The sequence below is a fragment of the Balearica regulorum genome, chromosome 9 (assembly GCF_011004875.1).
Source record: "Balearica regulorum gibbericeps isolate bBalReg1 chromosome 9, bBalReg1.pri, whole genome shotgun sequence".
Taxonomy (NCBI): Eukaryota; Metazoa; Chordata; class Aves; order Gruiformes; family Gruidae; genus Balearica; species Balearica regulorum.
The window spans coordinates 18,623,809-18,638,271 of NC_046192.1; the positions used below are offsets into that span (position 1 = coordinate 18,623,809).

General features: G+C 55.0%; 1 protein-coding gene across 4 annotated transcripts in view; it reads left to right on the forward strand.

The window, feature by feature from the left end:
- Positions 1 to 14,136, forward strand: part of DVL3 (dishevelled segment polarity protein 3) — a 33,795-nt gene extending 19,659 nt beyond the window's left edge. Inside the window, exons 2-16 of one of the 4 annotated variants that reach the window (XM_075761406.1) lie at positions 1,282 to 1,351; positions 5,219 to 5,340; positions 5,738 to 5,844; positions 6,430 to 6,565; positions 6,844 to 6,937; positions 7,347 to 7,416; positions 7,714 to 7,853; positions 8,050 to 8,126; positions 8,557 to 8,669; positions 8,985 to 9,035; positions 9,157 to 9,306; positions 10,139 to 10,270; positions 10,523 to 10,690; positions 11,279 to 11,491; positions 11,793 to 14,136. In XM_075761406.1, the coding sequence (XP_075617521.1) occupies positions 1,282 to 1,351; positions 5,219 to 5,340; positions 5,738 to 5,844; positions 6,430 to 6,565; positions 6,844 to 6,937; positions 7,347 to 7,416; positions 7,714 to 7,853; positions 8,050 to 8,126; positions 8,557 to 8,669; positions 8,985 to 9,035; positions 9,157 to 9,306; positions 10,139 to 10,270; positions 10,523 to 10,690; positions 11,279 to 11,491; positions 11,793 to 12,217 (2,068 nt within the window). In that variant the 3' untranslated portion in view covers positions 12,218 to 14,136. The remainder of the gene's footprint in view (positions 1 to 1,281; positions 1,352 to 5,218; positions 5,341 to 5,737; positions 5,845 to 6,429; positions 6,566 to 6,843; positions 6,938 to 7,346; positions 7,417 to 7,713; positions 7,854 to 8,049; positions 8,127 to 8,556; positions 8,670 to 8,984; positions 9,036 to 9,156; positions 9,307 to 10,138; positions 10,271 to 10,522; positions 10,691 to 11,278; positions 11,492 to 11,792) is intronic. The other 3 variants (XM_075761407.1, XM_075761408.1, XM_075761409.1) reach the window with 3 other exon arrangements.
- The last annotated feature ends 327 nt before the right edge of the window (positions 14,137 to 14,463 follow it).

The window sequence follows — 14,463 nt, forward strand, 5'->3', positions numbered from 1 at the left end:
TTGTGAGTGTTGGCAAGCCTTGCCCTCCTATTTTCAGTGACGGCTTGGGCAGCTGTTGGCGCACCAGGGAGTACCTGTTTCTCCGGGCCCTGGCGTGCTGCCTCTTGGTGGCAGTGCCTGGGCTGGTGACAGTCCAGGGCAATGGGTCCCAGCTCCACATCCCACGCTTGCATCCTCTTCGATTCTGTGTGAGTTGGGAACTGGCTTGGGGACCCCTCAGAGCTGTTGATGGGATCCCACCTCTGTGTACTCTGTTTTAGTTACTTATAAACTACTACTTTTTAATGCGTAATTTCCCTTGGTTTCATATTTGTGCTTTAGGTTTTTTTCTGTTGGGTTCTTTTTTTCCCCAAACATAATTGATTCACTGTTTAGTTACTACATTATTTTTTTAAGCACATATGTGTCAAGCTACCTTAGATATAGTTAGGAAGGGGAAATTAATATCACGAACTACTTGTAAGATGTCTTCGTGTTAAATAAGAGTGCTTAAAATGTTGTCATTGAGTAGAAAAAGAAAATGAGCTTCTTAAAGCCTGTTTTGCCATTAAATTTGATTTATCAAAGATGGTATTAATTGAACCTCATGAATTGACAAGTTGTTTTGATTGCAGACTCACTGTGGAAGAAGTATTTGGGTGCCTGGTGATATTTAAAACAGAAAGAAGACATCTTCTCTCCAAAGAAAAATGATGTTTTTACTTTTGGGGAAAAAAATTTATCAGTGCTCCCTCCGCTGTGAAGACTGATAATAATGTAGCTGTTTGTGTAATGTGGGAACATGACATTGTGGCACAACTATAAAGCTTGAAGTGATGTTGAAATATTATGTATGTAATTAAAAAGCAACAGTAACATTTGGGAGGCAGTGTTTAATGTATTTCACTTTCATCTATTAGAAATCTCTGGCATAGGTTGTGATTCTTTCAGATCATTATAAAGAGGTTTAAATTATGTATTTCTTTAGGAAATAAGTGAACTGGTGGAAATATGCATTTGAATTTTTTTTTTGACTGATTAAAATGTGAATTGAGGGATAAAACAGCTGGATGCACACAGGAGAGCCTGTTCTGCCCTTGTCTTCTCCTCTCCAGCCTGCCAGTCATGGCTGTGGATGTAGGAAGCTGTAGCCTGGCAGCAGGAGGGAGCTGCCAGTCCTCTCCCTGCCCCATCCCCGAGGCTGGGAATGCCTGTTGTTGGGTGCAAACACCAGCCTGGGAAAGTTTCCTTTTTCTCTGAAGTCCTGGACCCAGCTCTGACTGCATTCTCTCCCCTTTGCAGGGTGGTGAAAGAAGAAATCTCGGATGACAATGCCAAGCTTCCCTGCTTCAACGGCCGGGTGGTGTCGTGGGTAAGCAAGCCCCTTGCTTCAGTATCTCGCTGCCTGTGTCTGCTCTCTCTGAAAACCATAGTGCCAAGTAAGGCACGGGAACTGCTCCCTACTGTCGAAGTGCTGACTGCTAACGAAGCTGGTGAGCTGGATTACCATGCTCCTGTCCCTCAGTTGGAGAAGGGGCTGTGTGGTGCTGGTTCCCCTGTGCCGGGGAAGATGTGGGATGCCTCTATGGAGAGCTCGCGATCACTGATGCCTGGCAGAGGTGATGGTCCCAGCCTGTCTGCAGCGTAACCCATGTGCCCCTATGGCAGGGTCAGCTTTCCAAGGAAAGTCTTGCTCCGGTGACTGGCGCAAAGGGCTTAAGTGACTTTAGTGCTGGTGAAGCGGACTGGATTTGACTGCCCTGAAGACTAAAGGTACTGCCTGGGCAGCTGCAGGACAAGCTTCTCCCTCTGTGCCATGCCATGCACATGCTCTGTCCTCTGCCTGCATGCCTCCCTCTACCCCTCTTTCCCTTTTTTTTTTTTTTTTTGGGGGGCGGGGGGGGAAGAGGGTATCCAGTCTCTGTAGCCCCTTGTCCCTTTTTCCCCTCTGATGAGCTGCAGTTTGGGCTGATGAGGGTGTGTGGATCTATGTCAGGAGCTGAACAAAGATCCAGGTGCCTTTTTTCAGAGGCCACCTGATAGCCCCTAAACAGTGAAAATCCTCAGCAAATCAGACTAGGTCAGACCTAATGCTGCTTCTATCCCTGCACCAAACAGCCAAGCCTTGGCTGGGGGGCCATGAAGCGACTGCATTTCGGTAGGGAGGGCAAGGGTGACAGGACCGGGCAGGTGGGTGCCCTGCTGCCAGACTGGCTCCTGCTGGGATGCTGGCCAGGGGAGCGGCATGCAGGGTGGGGTGCTGCCTGCGCCCCGCACTGGGAGGAGAGGGTGTGCTGGGCTCCCACACAAAGAGCCGCAGGCCCAGCAACCGGACGCCTGCCGTCCTCCCTCTAGCGGTTAGCAGGCCCTTCAGAAAACAGCCTGTCCAGCTCTCAGCCACCATCCCCGCTGCTGCTGCATCTGCCCCAAGACATCTCCCCACCCTTCCCTTTCCACCTGCCTTTTGTTTTCACCTGCTCTATGGGGAGTCCCAGAGGCTCTTTTTTTTTTCCTTTTTTTTTTTTTTTTTTTTTACTTGGCATGCTTTTCCTTGTGATCCATGCAGCCACTGGCTTTCCTTGTAGGGGCTTTCTTGTTGCTCATTGTGAGTGATGTGGATCCAGTGCAGCCCCCATCTGATCTGACCAGGGCACTGCGCTGCTGCTCTGGTGTGCTGGCTCCTTGCAGGGAACTTGTGCCTGGAGTTAGCCCCGCTACCAGCTCTTGTGCACAAAGGTTGGGCAGTCTAAGAGACCTTTATGCACAGCTGATGATCCCTTTTTCTATCTCTGCTGAGACTCTTCTTGTCCGTGGGTGGTTTGGGGGCTAGGGGGGGAGCACTTGCTTTGCTGCTTCTGCCAGACAGGCTGGGATGAGGCTATTTTAGGAACGTGGTACTAATTTTAGCTAGAGGGAAAGACGAGGACTTGGATCCAAGTGAATATTTCCTGACAGTACAAGAGGCAGGAAAAGTGCAGGGTGGCTATCAAACCCTTCCCTGGAGGAAATCCCAGCCCCAGGAGTGTTAGAAGAAGGCAGCATCAGTCCCCCCTGCTTGGGAACACCCCCTCTCCTCTTCTCCTCCCTGCTGCTTGACAGCTGCCTGTGGCTTGTTCCCTCTGTCCAGATCTATTTGCCTGGTCTTACCTTGAGATCTTCAAGCATAGAGCGTTATACGACACTTCCCTAGGCTGCGCTGGCCATTTCCAGCATCTTTTCTTCCCTGTGCTCCTGGGCAGTGGCTGCCAGAGCAGGGTTGTGGCCCTCGGGGAGTGGGATGTGTCCTGGGAAGATGCTGGGAGCAGAGCTGGCCATGTGCCTGGGGCTTGCTGGAGGGAGGGAAGCTGGGTAGAGTGTGAGACAAGAGCTGGTTAGACAGTTGCAAAAGCAGGAGCCGTTGGGCTTGTCCTGGGGCTGGTGGGACGGGCTCTGCAGCTTTTGGCACCCCAGGGTGCTCTCTGCCCTGTCTGCTGCCTTGGCTTCAGCTTTTTCAGGGCTGCTCTGCCTTCCTTGCCCTGGCTGCATCCCTGTCTCTGTTCCCAGTGTCTCCCTGGCAGCAGACCTCTCTTCCCCCCTGCCCTAATGATGGTCTGTGAGGTGCATCCCCTGCTTTAGCATGGTTACCCAGTTCTCAAAGGTGGGCAGGGCACAACTCTGTTTTCATCAGTGATGCTGGGAAGCGCTCAGGACCTGTGTAAATGGGCTGTGCCTCCAGCACCTGGGTTGGCATCTGCTCCTGCTTCCATGCAGATGTGGTCCCCTCACCAGCAAGCAGCAGAGCTGCTTCTGCATTTACACTGGGTGTTATGGTTTGGGCAGCAGCTATCAGCTGCTTCCTAGCCCATGTTTCGTGATCCTTCTGTCCTGACCCACAGTGGGGCATCCCTCACGTCTGTTAGATCAAACCTCTCGTGATGGCTGATGGCTTGGCAGTTGGTTCAAATAACCAGGCTGAGGCCTGACCCCTGTCCTGGTCTCCTCAGGTCCCTGGGCTGGCTCCAGGCTGACCCACAGCTTGTTTTGTCTGGGGCAGATCAAGGCCCTGCGGTCCCTCCCTGACACTGGGAGAGAGCCAGCCCCCCTGCTTGCCGATGCCGTGGAGGGGACAGGCGTGAGTCAGATGTGAAAAGCACATTGAAAGGTCCTTAAAGATGAAAATCAATCTTCCCTTGCTCGTGAGCTTTAGCCTGTCCCTGGATGCTCACTCCCTGGCCAAGGGGGGGCTCTTTCCTGGGCCCTTGTCACCTCTGCTCTGGGGGTCCCTGAATGTCTCTTGAAGGAAAAGGCTTTTTGTTGCTTTTCTGCCCGGCCCTATTGGCATTGGCCCTGCTCAGTGCAGCTTGAAGGTGGGGAGAGTGCAAACCTGGATGGGGAGTAACACTGGGGAAACCACTTTCCATTGAGCTAATTTGAGCTGTCTTCTATTTCATCCCACTGGTGAGCCTTTTCCTCCTGGGAGAGGGTCCACCTCATTCCCTGAGCCCTGAAATGGGTGATTTATCTTAGAGCCAGAGGCACAGATGTAGGTGTGCCTGGGCTGCCCCAAGCATGGCTGGTGTAAAGACTTCCTGGGGTTTGACCCTTTCTTGAATTTCTGGGCTGGGGAAACCGTTGAGCCTCCCAGAGGTTGGCTGGAGGTTGCGCCCAAGCTAATTAGCTGGGCACAACGTGAAAGTTTGCAAAGTACATGTGGAAGCCAGAAAAAGAGCAACATTGGAGTCTGTTTCAAAGCCACCCTCAGCCCTGAGCTCTGTCACCTCCAGCTCCTGTGGGCTGGGAGGGTGAAAGTCCTGCTGGGTCCCACAGCTTGAAGGCAGAGATGTAGAGGCTGGTAAAATCGAGAAAAGGAGTGACTGGTAGCTGCCTCTTCTGATGTAAGAACAACTAGGGGAATCCACTCCTTGCTACAGGACACATGCTAAAGGTTACCCGAGTGTAAAAATCACACAGTGTGGGTGTGCAGATGATGTCAGAGCCTCCAAGCAGGGCTGTCAGCCACCCCGACTTCACCGCTGGGTCAGGAATTACTGAGCCACAAATAGCCGGCGTCTGGGAAGGTGTTGAGGGGGAATGTTGCTACATGCTTGGCCTGTTCCATACCCGCTCCTGGGCATCTGCTGTTGTCCGCCATCAGAGATGAGATCCTGGGCCAGGCAGGCTTTTGGCCAGCTCGTTTGGCCACTCTTGTAAATGTTTCACTGGTGCCTCAACCATTTAATTCTGTCTCTCGTCCCTCCAGCTGGTGTCTGCAGAGGGTTCCCATTCAGATGCTGGCTCAGTCTGTGCCGATAACCAAACAGAGCTGCCACCCTCCATGGAGCGCACAGGAGGAATTGGAGACTCCAGGCCTCCCTCTTTCCAGTAAGTTACCTGGATGCCTATCCTGGTTTCTGAGGGACCCTCAGTGATTTCCCTGTAAATCCAGACCAGGGGCTGGGACACTCCTACCCAAATTGTCAGGGTATCACAGCCAGCTAGAAGGGAGGAGGATGGGGCTGGGAGAAGATTTGAAGTGGAGCTGCATTATTCAACAAGCAAGGGCATGCTGAAAATAGTGCAGGGAAGTTGGCAAAGAGCTGGCACAGTCCTTTGCCCTGCACCCATAGATATGCTGTGGTTGTTATCTGCTGCCTCTGCTCCTGTCCCTCAAGGAGGAGACAGCTGATGGCTGGAGGCTTGTGCTGGCTAGCACAGAGGTAGAGGCAGCCTGCTTAAGCTGTTCCCTCTTGGACATATTTTTCTTTTTATCTTATCGCAGCCCTAACACTGGAGGGAGTCGGGAAAACTTGGATAATGAGACAGAGACAGACTCAGTGGTGTCGTCACAAAGGGAACGACCTCGTCGGAAAGATGGCCCTGAGCACGGTGAGTGTTGGTAACATGGCAAGAGCTCTGCAGGGCATGGCTGGGGCACAGTAGGGGCACCAGCTTCAGACATGGGGCAGCTCCGTCTGTTCTGCAGAATCATCCCAGCTTAGAAGGGCTGTTCAGTGATCTGAGGCCATAGCCTCATGTAGGAGGCAGGAGCAACATCCATGTTGCACCAGAGCTTGGTGTTGAAACCTTTCGGGGCAAAGGAGGTGTCTCCTGTAGAAGCCTCAAAAGCAGGAGACAACAGTGCCTCAGTCCTCCTGAGTTGAAAAGCGGAGTGTGCTGTAGCTTTGCCGCTCTGTGCTGCTCCTTGCTCTGCCAAGGAACTAGCTGCAAGTCTTCCACGACTTTAGCAGCATTGCTGCTAGTGCCCCGTCACCCTCTTCCCCATCCTGTAGTGACAGAAGAGGTATCCCACAGAAGATGGATCTGATCCCAGGGTGGACTCAGATCTGGCTGGCACTTGATAGGATTGTCTGATGGCCAGATTCATTCGGAGAAGGTTGCTGTGAGCCCTGTATGGGGGAAGGGGTTGTTTCCCTGTGGCCTGTCTCAAGCACGAGTCTTATCTTTTCATAGCACCCAGGGTGAATGGGACAGTGAAGGGAGAGCGGCGCCGAGACCTGGGCGGGTACGAGAGCTCCTCCACGCTCATGAGCAGTGAGCTGGAGACCACCAGCTTCTTCGATTCGGATGAAGATGACTCTACCAGCAGGTAGGAGAGCTTAGGTCCTGGAGGAACGCTAGCTTCCCCCTGCCTCCCAGCCCAGAGAGGAGCCTTTGCAGGACACAGTAATCCTGGGCTCCAGGGTCCCTGCTCAGACCTCAAGTTTCACCCAGCAGCCCGCTCTGCTGTTGTCTGTCTCCCACGTGCATGTTCTGTCCCTCTGCCCCTGCAATCCTGTGTTCCCTGTGCTGTTTCTGTGGCTGTCTTGCTGCCAGAGCCGCTACCCTGGCAGTAGCAGAAGAGCTGACTCTCGCTTTTGCCTCTAGGTTTAGCAGTTCGACAGAGCAAAGCAGTGCTTCCCGTCTAATGAGGAGGCACAAGCGACGCCGGCGGAAACAGAAGGCTCCACGCATTGAGCGGGTACCCAGGGGCCGGGTATCCTGGGGAGGGCAATGCAGAGCAGAGTGGGCTGCCTGGAGGATCTCTCCACTTAGTGCTCCAGGGCTGATCAGGGATTTGGCTGTGTTTGCTGTGGGCATAGCAAGAGATGGGTGGTATCCAAGTGCTGAGACTTCATAAAGTGCTGTAAACCCTTCCCAAGCCAATGTAGCCTCAAGAACTGGGACCACAGGCCTTGTCCTGGCTGTTGAGATGTCATAAGGACTGTGGCTGATGTCCTCTGGCTCTGTAAAGCTCCCAGAATAAGGCTGGAGTTGTGGGTGGTGGCTGTGGTGCCACAGGGAGTGGCAGGGAGCACAGATGGAGGGAGCTGGGGCTAGGAATGTTACTGAGGCACAGGAGGACATCTCATGTTTCACTTATGTTACAGTCGTCATCCTTCAGCAGCATCACAGACTCCACCATGTCCCTGAACATCATCACGGTCACACTGAACATGGGTGAGTGGGGGGTGTGCATGGGGCCTGCAGTCCTTCCAGAGCGAGATTGGGTGGCAGAGACGGGACTGGGGAGGCGGCAAAGGGAACGTGTACGGGGAGGGGGGAGGAGATGGATTCTGTAGGAAAGTGGCTTGTCTTGAAGCACTGGTCTCTCAAGACTTTTTCTCTGCATCCCAGGACATCCCTCTGGGATAAGGGTGCAAGTGACCATCATTAGCACGTGGTTTGTCTGAGGTTAGGGCTGCTTATGCCTGCTGCTTTACAATGTCTTACTTTTTTCTCTTTCCATCCCTGCAGAGAAATACAACTTCCTGGGCATTTCCATTGTGGGACAGAGCAATGAGCGTGGGGATGGAGGCATTTATATTGGCTCTATCATGAAGGGTGGCGCTGTGGCAGCTGATGGCAGGATTGAGCCAGGAGACATGCTCTTGCAGGTACTTCACACCCACATACCTCCATCTTTGGGCCTTGGAGAGCAGTAAGAAAAGACCCAGAAGCCTCCCTGCGCACTTTGGCAGGCTAAACCCAGGAAGCTGTGCTTGGAAGAGGGAGCTGAGTCACTGCTGAGCTGAGTGGGGAGCTCAGCTGCTGGTCACATCTCTGGGACTCACCTCTTTGCGTTATTTGCAGGTAAATGACATCAACTTTGAGAACATGAGCAACGATGATGCTGTGCGGGTGCTGAGGGAGATTGTGCACAAGCCGGGGTAAGTACTCAGGTTGTTCCTTACCTCTGTGGGCAGCTGTACGGTGTGTGCTTGGGGTGTGTGAGTCGTGTCTTCCAGCCACCTCTGCCAGTAGCTCTGCAGAAGCTCAGAACTTACATTTTTGGTGTTGCTTTGATCCCTGGATTTTCATGCCCAAAGCAAGAATTCCAGCCAACAGAATGGTGGTGAATTGGGGTCTGTGCCCCCTTTTTTGTGGGGATGCCTTGTCATCAGGGTCATCAGCAACCCTCAACAGGGTCACATCGTTTTGTCCATGCCACTAAGGAAATCTGTTGCTGGAGGGGGACAAGGGCACTTTACCGGCAGCTTCTCCCTGTCTCTCAGGAGAGAGCCAGTACACAGCATGCACCCATCACGCAGGGGTTTGTGCCACTGGGCTCTTGTTCTAACTCTCCCCTTTTTGTTGCAGGCCCATCACCCTGACGGTGGCCAAGTGCTGGGACCCCAGCCCCCGGGGCTGCTTCTCGTTACCCAGGAGTAAGTGGATAGCTGACCCACCCTTAACGCTGGTGCCCAGCTCATGTGAGAGCCCTGCCTTAAGCACTTACTTGGTTGTTGTCTTGTTCCTCCCCTGTGTGTGTGACTCCATGTGGCACTGAATTGGGGTTTGATGGGGTTTCAGCTCTCCTGTTAGGAGACTGCTATGTCCTATTCCCAGGCCAAAATGCCCATAAGCCCAGCCCTCCTTCCCACATCACGCTGGGGACGCGTTTCACTGGGGCAGGGGGGTCACTTGCTCGGGGCGCCAGAGGAAAGAGAAACCCCCCCTTGAGCCATAGGGGGATCTCTCCCTCTGCACCTCTCCTGCTGACCCTCCCTCTCTTCTTTCTCTCCCAGTTGCTCCCCAGCGGATCTGGGCTGGGCCAGACTCTCCATGCTCCGATCCGGGTGAGTCCCGGCAGATGCTGGGGATGGAATGGGCTGCGCTGAGTCCCTGTCCCTCCCCAGAGGTTAATTTGATGAGGGGATAATTTCTTATAGCTACTGACTGACTCTTTCTTCACTACAGGTGAGCCCATCCGGCCCATTGACCCAGCAGCCTGGGTGTCTCACACGGCAGCGATGACTGGCACCTACCCAGCGTACGGTATGAGTCCATCCATGAGCACAATCACTTCCACCAGCTCCTCCATCACCAGCTCCATCCCAGAGACTGAACGTAAGTCCTTGTGCCTCCGTGCCTCACCCGCTGCACAGCTTCCTCGCCTTCACTGTGCTGTAAAGGGAGCAATACATCTACTTGGGGACAGCTGGGATGGGCAAGGTCTGCCCTGCCAGGGGACTCAAAGGGAGGCAGCTCTCACCAGGCAGACACTTGGATCGGTGGGAGCTCTGGCTGAGTGAATTAACACCACCTTTTTCAGCCTTATACGTAAGGAAAGTCAGAGAGCCTGGGTGCAAACCAGGAGCGGTGGCAGGTGTAGAGGAAAGGCTCAGAGCAGTCATGGGTTACTGGCTGAGAGTGCAGGGCCAGAGGGACTCAGCTTGTCCCTGGAGGAATTGCCCTCCCAGACAGAGATGGAGACAGCTGGGAGCAAAGAGCCTTGCAGTGGGACAGGGTCCTGCTGAAAACAGGGCACTTTTGGTTGCTTTCTGAATGTTTTGGGTGATTCTAGTATAATGAGCCCTGAAGCAAGGGTCTAGAGAGCTCAGCTGGGGCAAAAAGCCAGGGGTTTGTTTTAAGTTTGTGAGGAGCAGAGAATTCCCTTGCTGGGCTGTGTGGGCTCAGCTGGCAGCTTTTGGATCTCAGCTGCTTGGGACTGGTTGGAAAGAAGGAGACTCTGGCCTGGGTTTTGCACAGGGTGAAATGGCTGACATGGGAAGGACAACATCGGAAGGCTGGAAGGGGGGTTACACAGCATGCGCCCCAAGGCTGTCTGTGATGTATCGTTCCCTGGCCCATTCCTCCTGTGTGTGATGATTCCATGTAGCCCTGTTGTCTTTTCTGTCCCCTCTCATCTCTGCCTCCCTCCCCTTCGTCCATACCACAGGCCTCGATGACTTTCACCTGTCCATCCACAGCGACATGGCCACCATTGTCAAAGCTATGGCCTCACCAGAGTCAGGCCTGGAGGTGCGTGACCGCATGTGGCTGAAGATCACCATCCCCAATGCCTTCATTGGTAAGAGACTATGCTGCCTGCAGCAGAGGCAGGGAGTGGGGAATGGGTGGCCTGTTCTCCAAGCAGATGCCCAAGGGAGCATCTCTGTCACCGTAAACTGTTGATCAGGCTAGGGTCACAAATTGAACCTTCAACTGTGCAGTCCCTTTTCATCTTTTGGCCCACTTTGTCTTAGCTCCAGTGTGACCCACTGCCTCAAGGGCCACTATCTTCCTCTCTGTTGCTGTATTTAACTCTGATGTTCGGTGGCAGGTTCAGACGTGGTGGATTGGCTCTATCACCATGTGGAGGGCTTTACAGACCGTCGTGAATCCCGCAAATACGCCAGCAACCTGCTGAAGGCTGGCTACATCCGACACACCGTGAACAAGATCACCTTCTCGGAGCAATGCTACTATATCTTTGGGGACCTCTGTGGAAGTAAGGCACTTGGCATGGGTGGGAGGGAGAGGATGGAGGGGTCGAGGTCCTGCAGAGCTCTGCTAAGACTGTGAGGACGTAGCTACCACCGTTGCCATCAGGCTGGGCCCCTTGTTCTAAAGACCCTGTTAGAGAGTGAGGAAGAATATCCCAGCTCCCATGTCATGCTGCTGGGGCGGAAGTTGGAAGATGACATTATCACCCACTATGTGGTCTTTCCTCCTGGGCAGCCATAGCAGAGTCTTAGTCTTTACTGACTTTGTCTCCAGGCTCTGAACTTCCAGTGCTGGTGGTGCTCAGACAGGAGGGATGGGGGAAGTAATTAGCAGGGTGAGCTGCAGCTCTGATGTGATCCTTTCCCACCGAGATGGTCTCTGTGTTAGAGTGACAGCTCTGACTCGCACAGCCTGGCTATTGTCCGGCCAGGAAGCACAAATGGTTGTATCGACTCGCAAGGGAGAGTGCCAATTTCTTGCGTCTCCTTGTGTACCCCGTCCTTGTCCATCAGCAAGGATGGACGTGGAGTTACTTCATCACAAGTGGTTGTCTTTCTGCTTGGATTAACCCCTCTTCTCTACTTTCTTGCAGACATGGCTAATCTGTCTCTTCATGATCATGATGGCTCCAGCGGTGCCTCCGATCAAGACACTTTGGCTCCGCTCCCTCACCCAGGAGCTGCACCCTGGCCTATGGCTTTCCCGTATCAGTATCCGCCACCTCATCCATACAACCCCCACCCCGGCTTCCCTGACCCAGGCTACAGCTACGGAGGGGGCAGTGCAGGCAGTCAGCACAGTGAAGGTGAGTGAAAAGGACTAAAATGTGCCTGCAGGTGCACAGATGCCCCGTTCAGTACCGGGAAGGAGCAGAAAAAAGCTGCTTGGGCAAGGCCCTATGTGTGGGGGGAGCCAGGGCAAAAGCCTTCGGTTAGGCGCATCCCAGAGGGGTTGTGGGACTCAGAGTCGGAAGAAGACTGAGAGCATGGAATCTGCAGGTGGATGGTTGTGCTGCAGTGTGCTGTAGTCCTCTCTTAGCTAGAGGAGGATCCTTTCCTCCTGGCTCGTTTGAGCTGTCACCTGACCTTGCCTCGTGCGCTTTGCAGGGAGCCGGAGCAGCGGTTCCAATCGCAGCGGCAGTGAGAGAAGGAAGGAGAGAGAGAAGACCGGGGAGTCCAAGTCGGGTGGCAGTGGGAGCGAGTCGGACCACACCACGAGGAGCAGCATGCGGCGTGAGCGCGCGGCCAGCGAGCGCTCGGTGCCGGCCAGCCAGCACAGCCAGCGTAGCCAGCACTCTCTGGCTCACAGCATCCGCAGCCACCACAGCCAGCAGTCGTACGGGCCGCCCGGCCTCCCCCCTCTCTTCAGCCCCCCCATGTTGCTGATGCCTCCACCGCCTTCAGCCATGGGGCCCCCCGGGGCGCCGCCGGGCCGTGACCTGGCCTCTGTGCCCCCCGAACTGACAGCCAGTAGACAGTCCTTCCGAATGGCCATGGGCAACCCCAGTGAGTTCTTTGTGGATGTAATGTGAAGCGCCCGTCCCCTGTCTGTCTGCTGACCCTCCTTCCCCCCTCCATCCCCGTCGTTTGTCTCCTAGGACCAGCCCTGGCTTCACCCCTTGTTTTTTGGGTTTTGTTTTTTTGTTTTTGGTTTTTTTTTTTGGTCTTGATAACGAAAAGAAAAAAAGGGAAAAAAAATAAATGGAACTAAACCTTGATTCTAATCCCTCCTCGAGCGGGGTGGACGGGCCTGGCAGGCTTGCTGGGTGCTGCCAGCCCATCCCGCCACCAGACTTGTGTATTGCCAATGGTAATTCCCTCCTGCCGTCCTCTCTAACCCCATTAATCTGCATCCGTCCCGGCACCCTGTGCTGCTTGCCCGTGTGTCGCTGCTGCCTCGGTCTTTCCGCCCTAAACATCTCTTCTTTCTTTTCACCCTTTTGTGTTTCTTCTATCAAGCAGCAAAGAATTACGGGGTGTTTGACTTTCTCTGAGCCTGCCACCCGCGGGGGGGAGAGCTGGAGCGTGGCGTGGCCCGACAGGAGGACACGGAGCTCCAAGGGCGCTGGGCACACGTGGCGCTGAAGATGGCTTCTTTCCTCCCCCTCGCGGAAGACGCCCTGCCCTTCCCACAGCCCTGAGAGGGGAGCAGGGACCAGCCTTAGATATGTGTTTTAAATCCCATTGTAGTTGGCTTTTGGCTAATGCACGAATGTTCCAGGGCTTCAGTGCCTCTGGGGAGTGGAGAGATGCTGCCACTTCCCTCTTGCCTCCCTACTCTTGCCCCGTGGCAAGGACCCTCCTTCACCCTGCCTGGGCTGTGGGGCTGGGGCTGTACCTCTGCATTCAGCCCAGAGCGGCGGTAGGTGCCTGCACACAGTCTTGCGCGACTCGGGGCCCTGCACGTGCCCTTGGGTACTTGGGGGGGATGTAAGGGCAGAGTTCTGCTCCCTCCGTCCTGCTCTTTGCCCTCCTGCCTGCGACACGCTGCTGTCTGTCCCTTTTGTAGGGGCTGTTCCATGCCTGGGGCTGGCAGTGGCAGCTGTGTCCTTCTCCCTCCTGCTGTCGCACTGCTGCTCAGCAGTGTGACATCTCCAAGGGCCTGGACGGAGTTAGAAGGCGAGGGTGGTTCGCTTTCATGCTTTGGGGAAACGTGGAGGTCCCTTGTATTTGCCCTGTGAAGAGCCCAAGTCTGCCTCCCCCTCTGCCCAGCGCCATGAGTGCTGCTGGCCTGGCTGCCGGGAGGGATGAGGCTCTGGGATGGAGCTGGGATGACCCCGCTCCCTCCAGGATGCGAACGGCGCCTGGCGGTGACACAAGCTCTGTGGGGAGGGCGGCTTCAGCCTGAACCGTAGCCTTTGGGCTTGGTGCCTGCAGATGGGCCGGGATAGAGTCTGTTTGTTCCTGCATTCCCTGCCCTTTTTCCTTCTCTCCTGGGTGCTCAGAGACGTGCCTCGGGCTGGGGGCACCCCCCTTCCCCGTGCCCAAGGCCGAGCATGGTACGGTACAGACATGATTGACCCTGCTCCCGTCGGTGCTAGTGCCCCGGCACCCTCTCCTGCTGCCGTGCCGTGGCTTTCTCTGCAAGCGTTGCCTTCTCTCGTCTGTCTTGTGTTTGCAGTTTTTATACTTTGGAGATGAAATGTATTTTGCTCCTCTGGGGTCTGCGTTGCCCCTGAACCCCTCTGCCAGCTCTCATGTGCTATCGGTTCATCTCCCCGTGACTCCCTACTGCCTCTCCTTTTCCTCCGCCCGCCCAGTGCCCGCTCTCTGCCATCCTCCTGGCCCCCAGTCTCGGCACCAGGGCAAGCTGCCGCCTGTCCCCCCTCTCCTGATGCCACCCAGCAGCCTCCCCGGCCACTGCTCGTGCCCTTGCCCTGTCCTGCCTGCTGGGTTTTATAAAAACAAAACCAATCTCCTTGTTTTTATTTATAAACATAGTTTTATTGGACTCCTGCCTTGTGTTGTTTTTTTCCAGCCTCCTTTTCTGTCCTCCTGCCTTTCGCTCTGCAGCGAGATCCCAGGGGGACGAGGGCGCCCTGTGTCTCGGCCTGTTTCCCAACCGACTCCTCCCGGGGTGCCGAGGGCTGCCGTGGCCTGAACCGGCCCCGGGCCCGGCCTGCCGCTGCCGCCGCTCTCCGGTGCGGGGCCTGGCCGCGGGCGCTCGGTGCTCCCCTGGTCTCCCGTTTCCAGCGGGCGCACACGGGGGTTGAACGGGGGGCAGGTCTGACAGCCAGCAGCGTCCCGGCGCTCGGTGCGGCCCTCCTGGGCAGCGCTG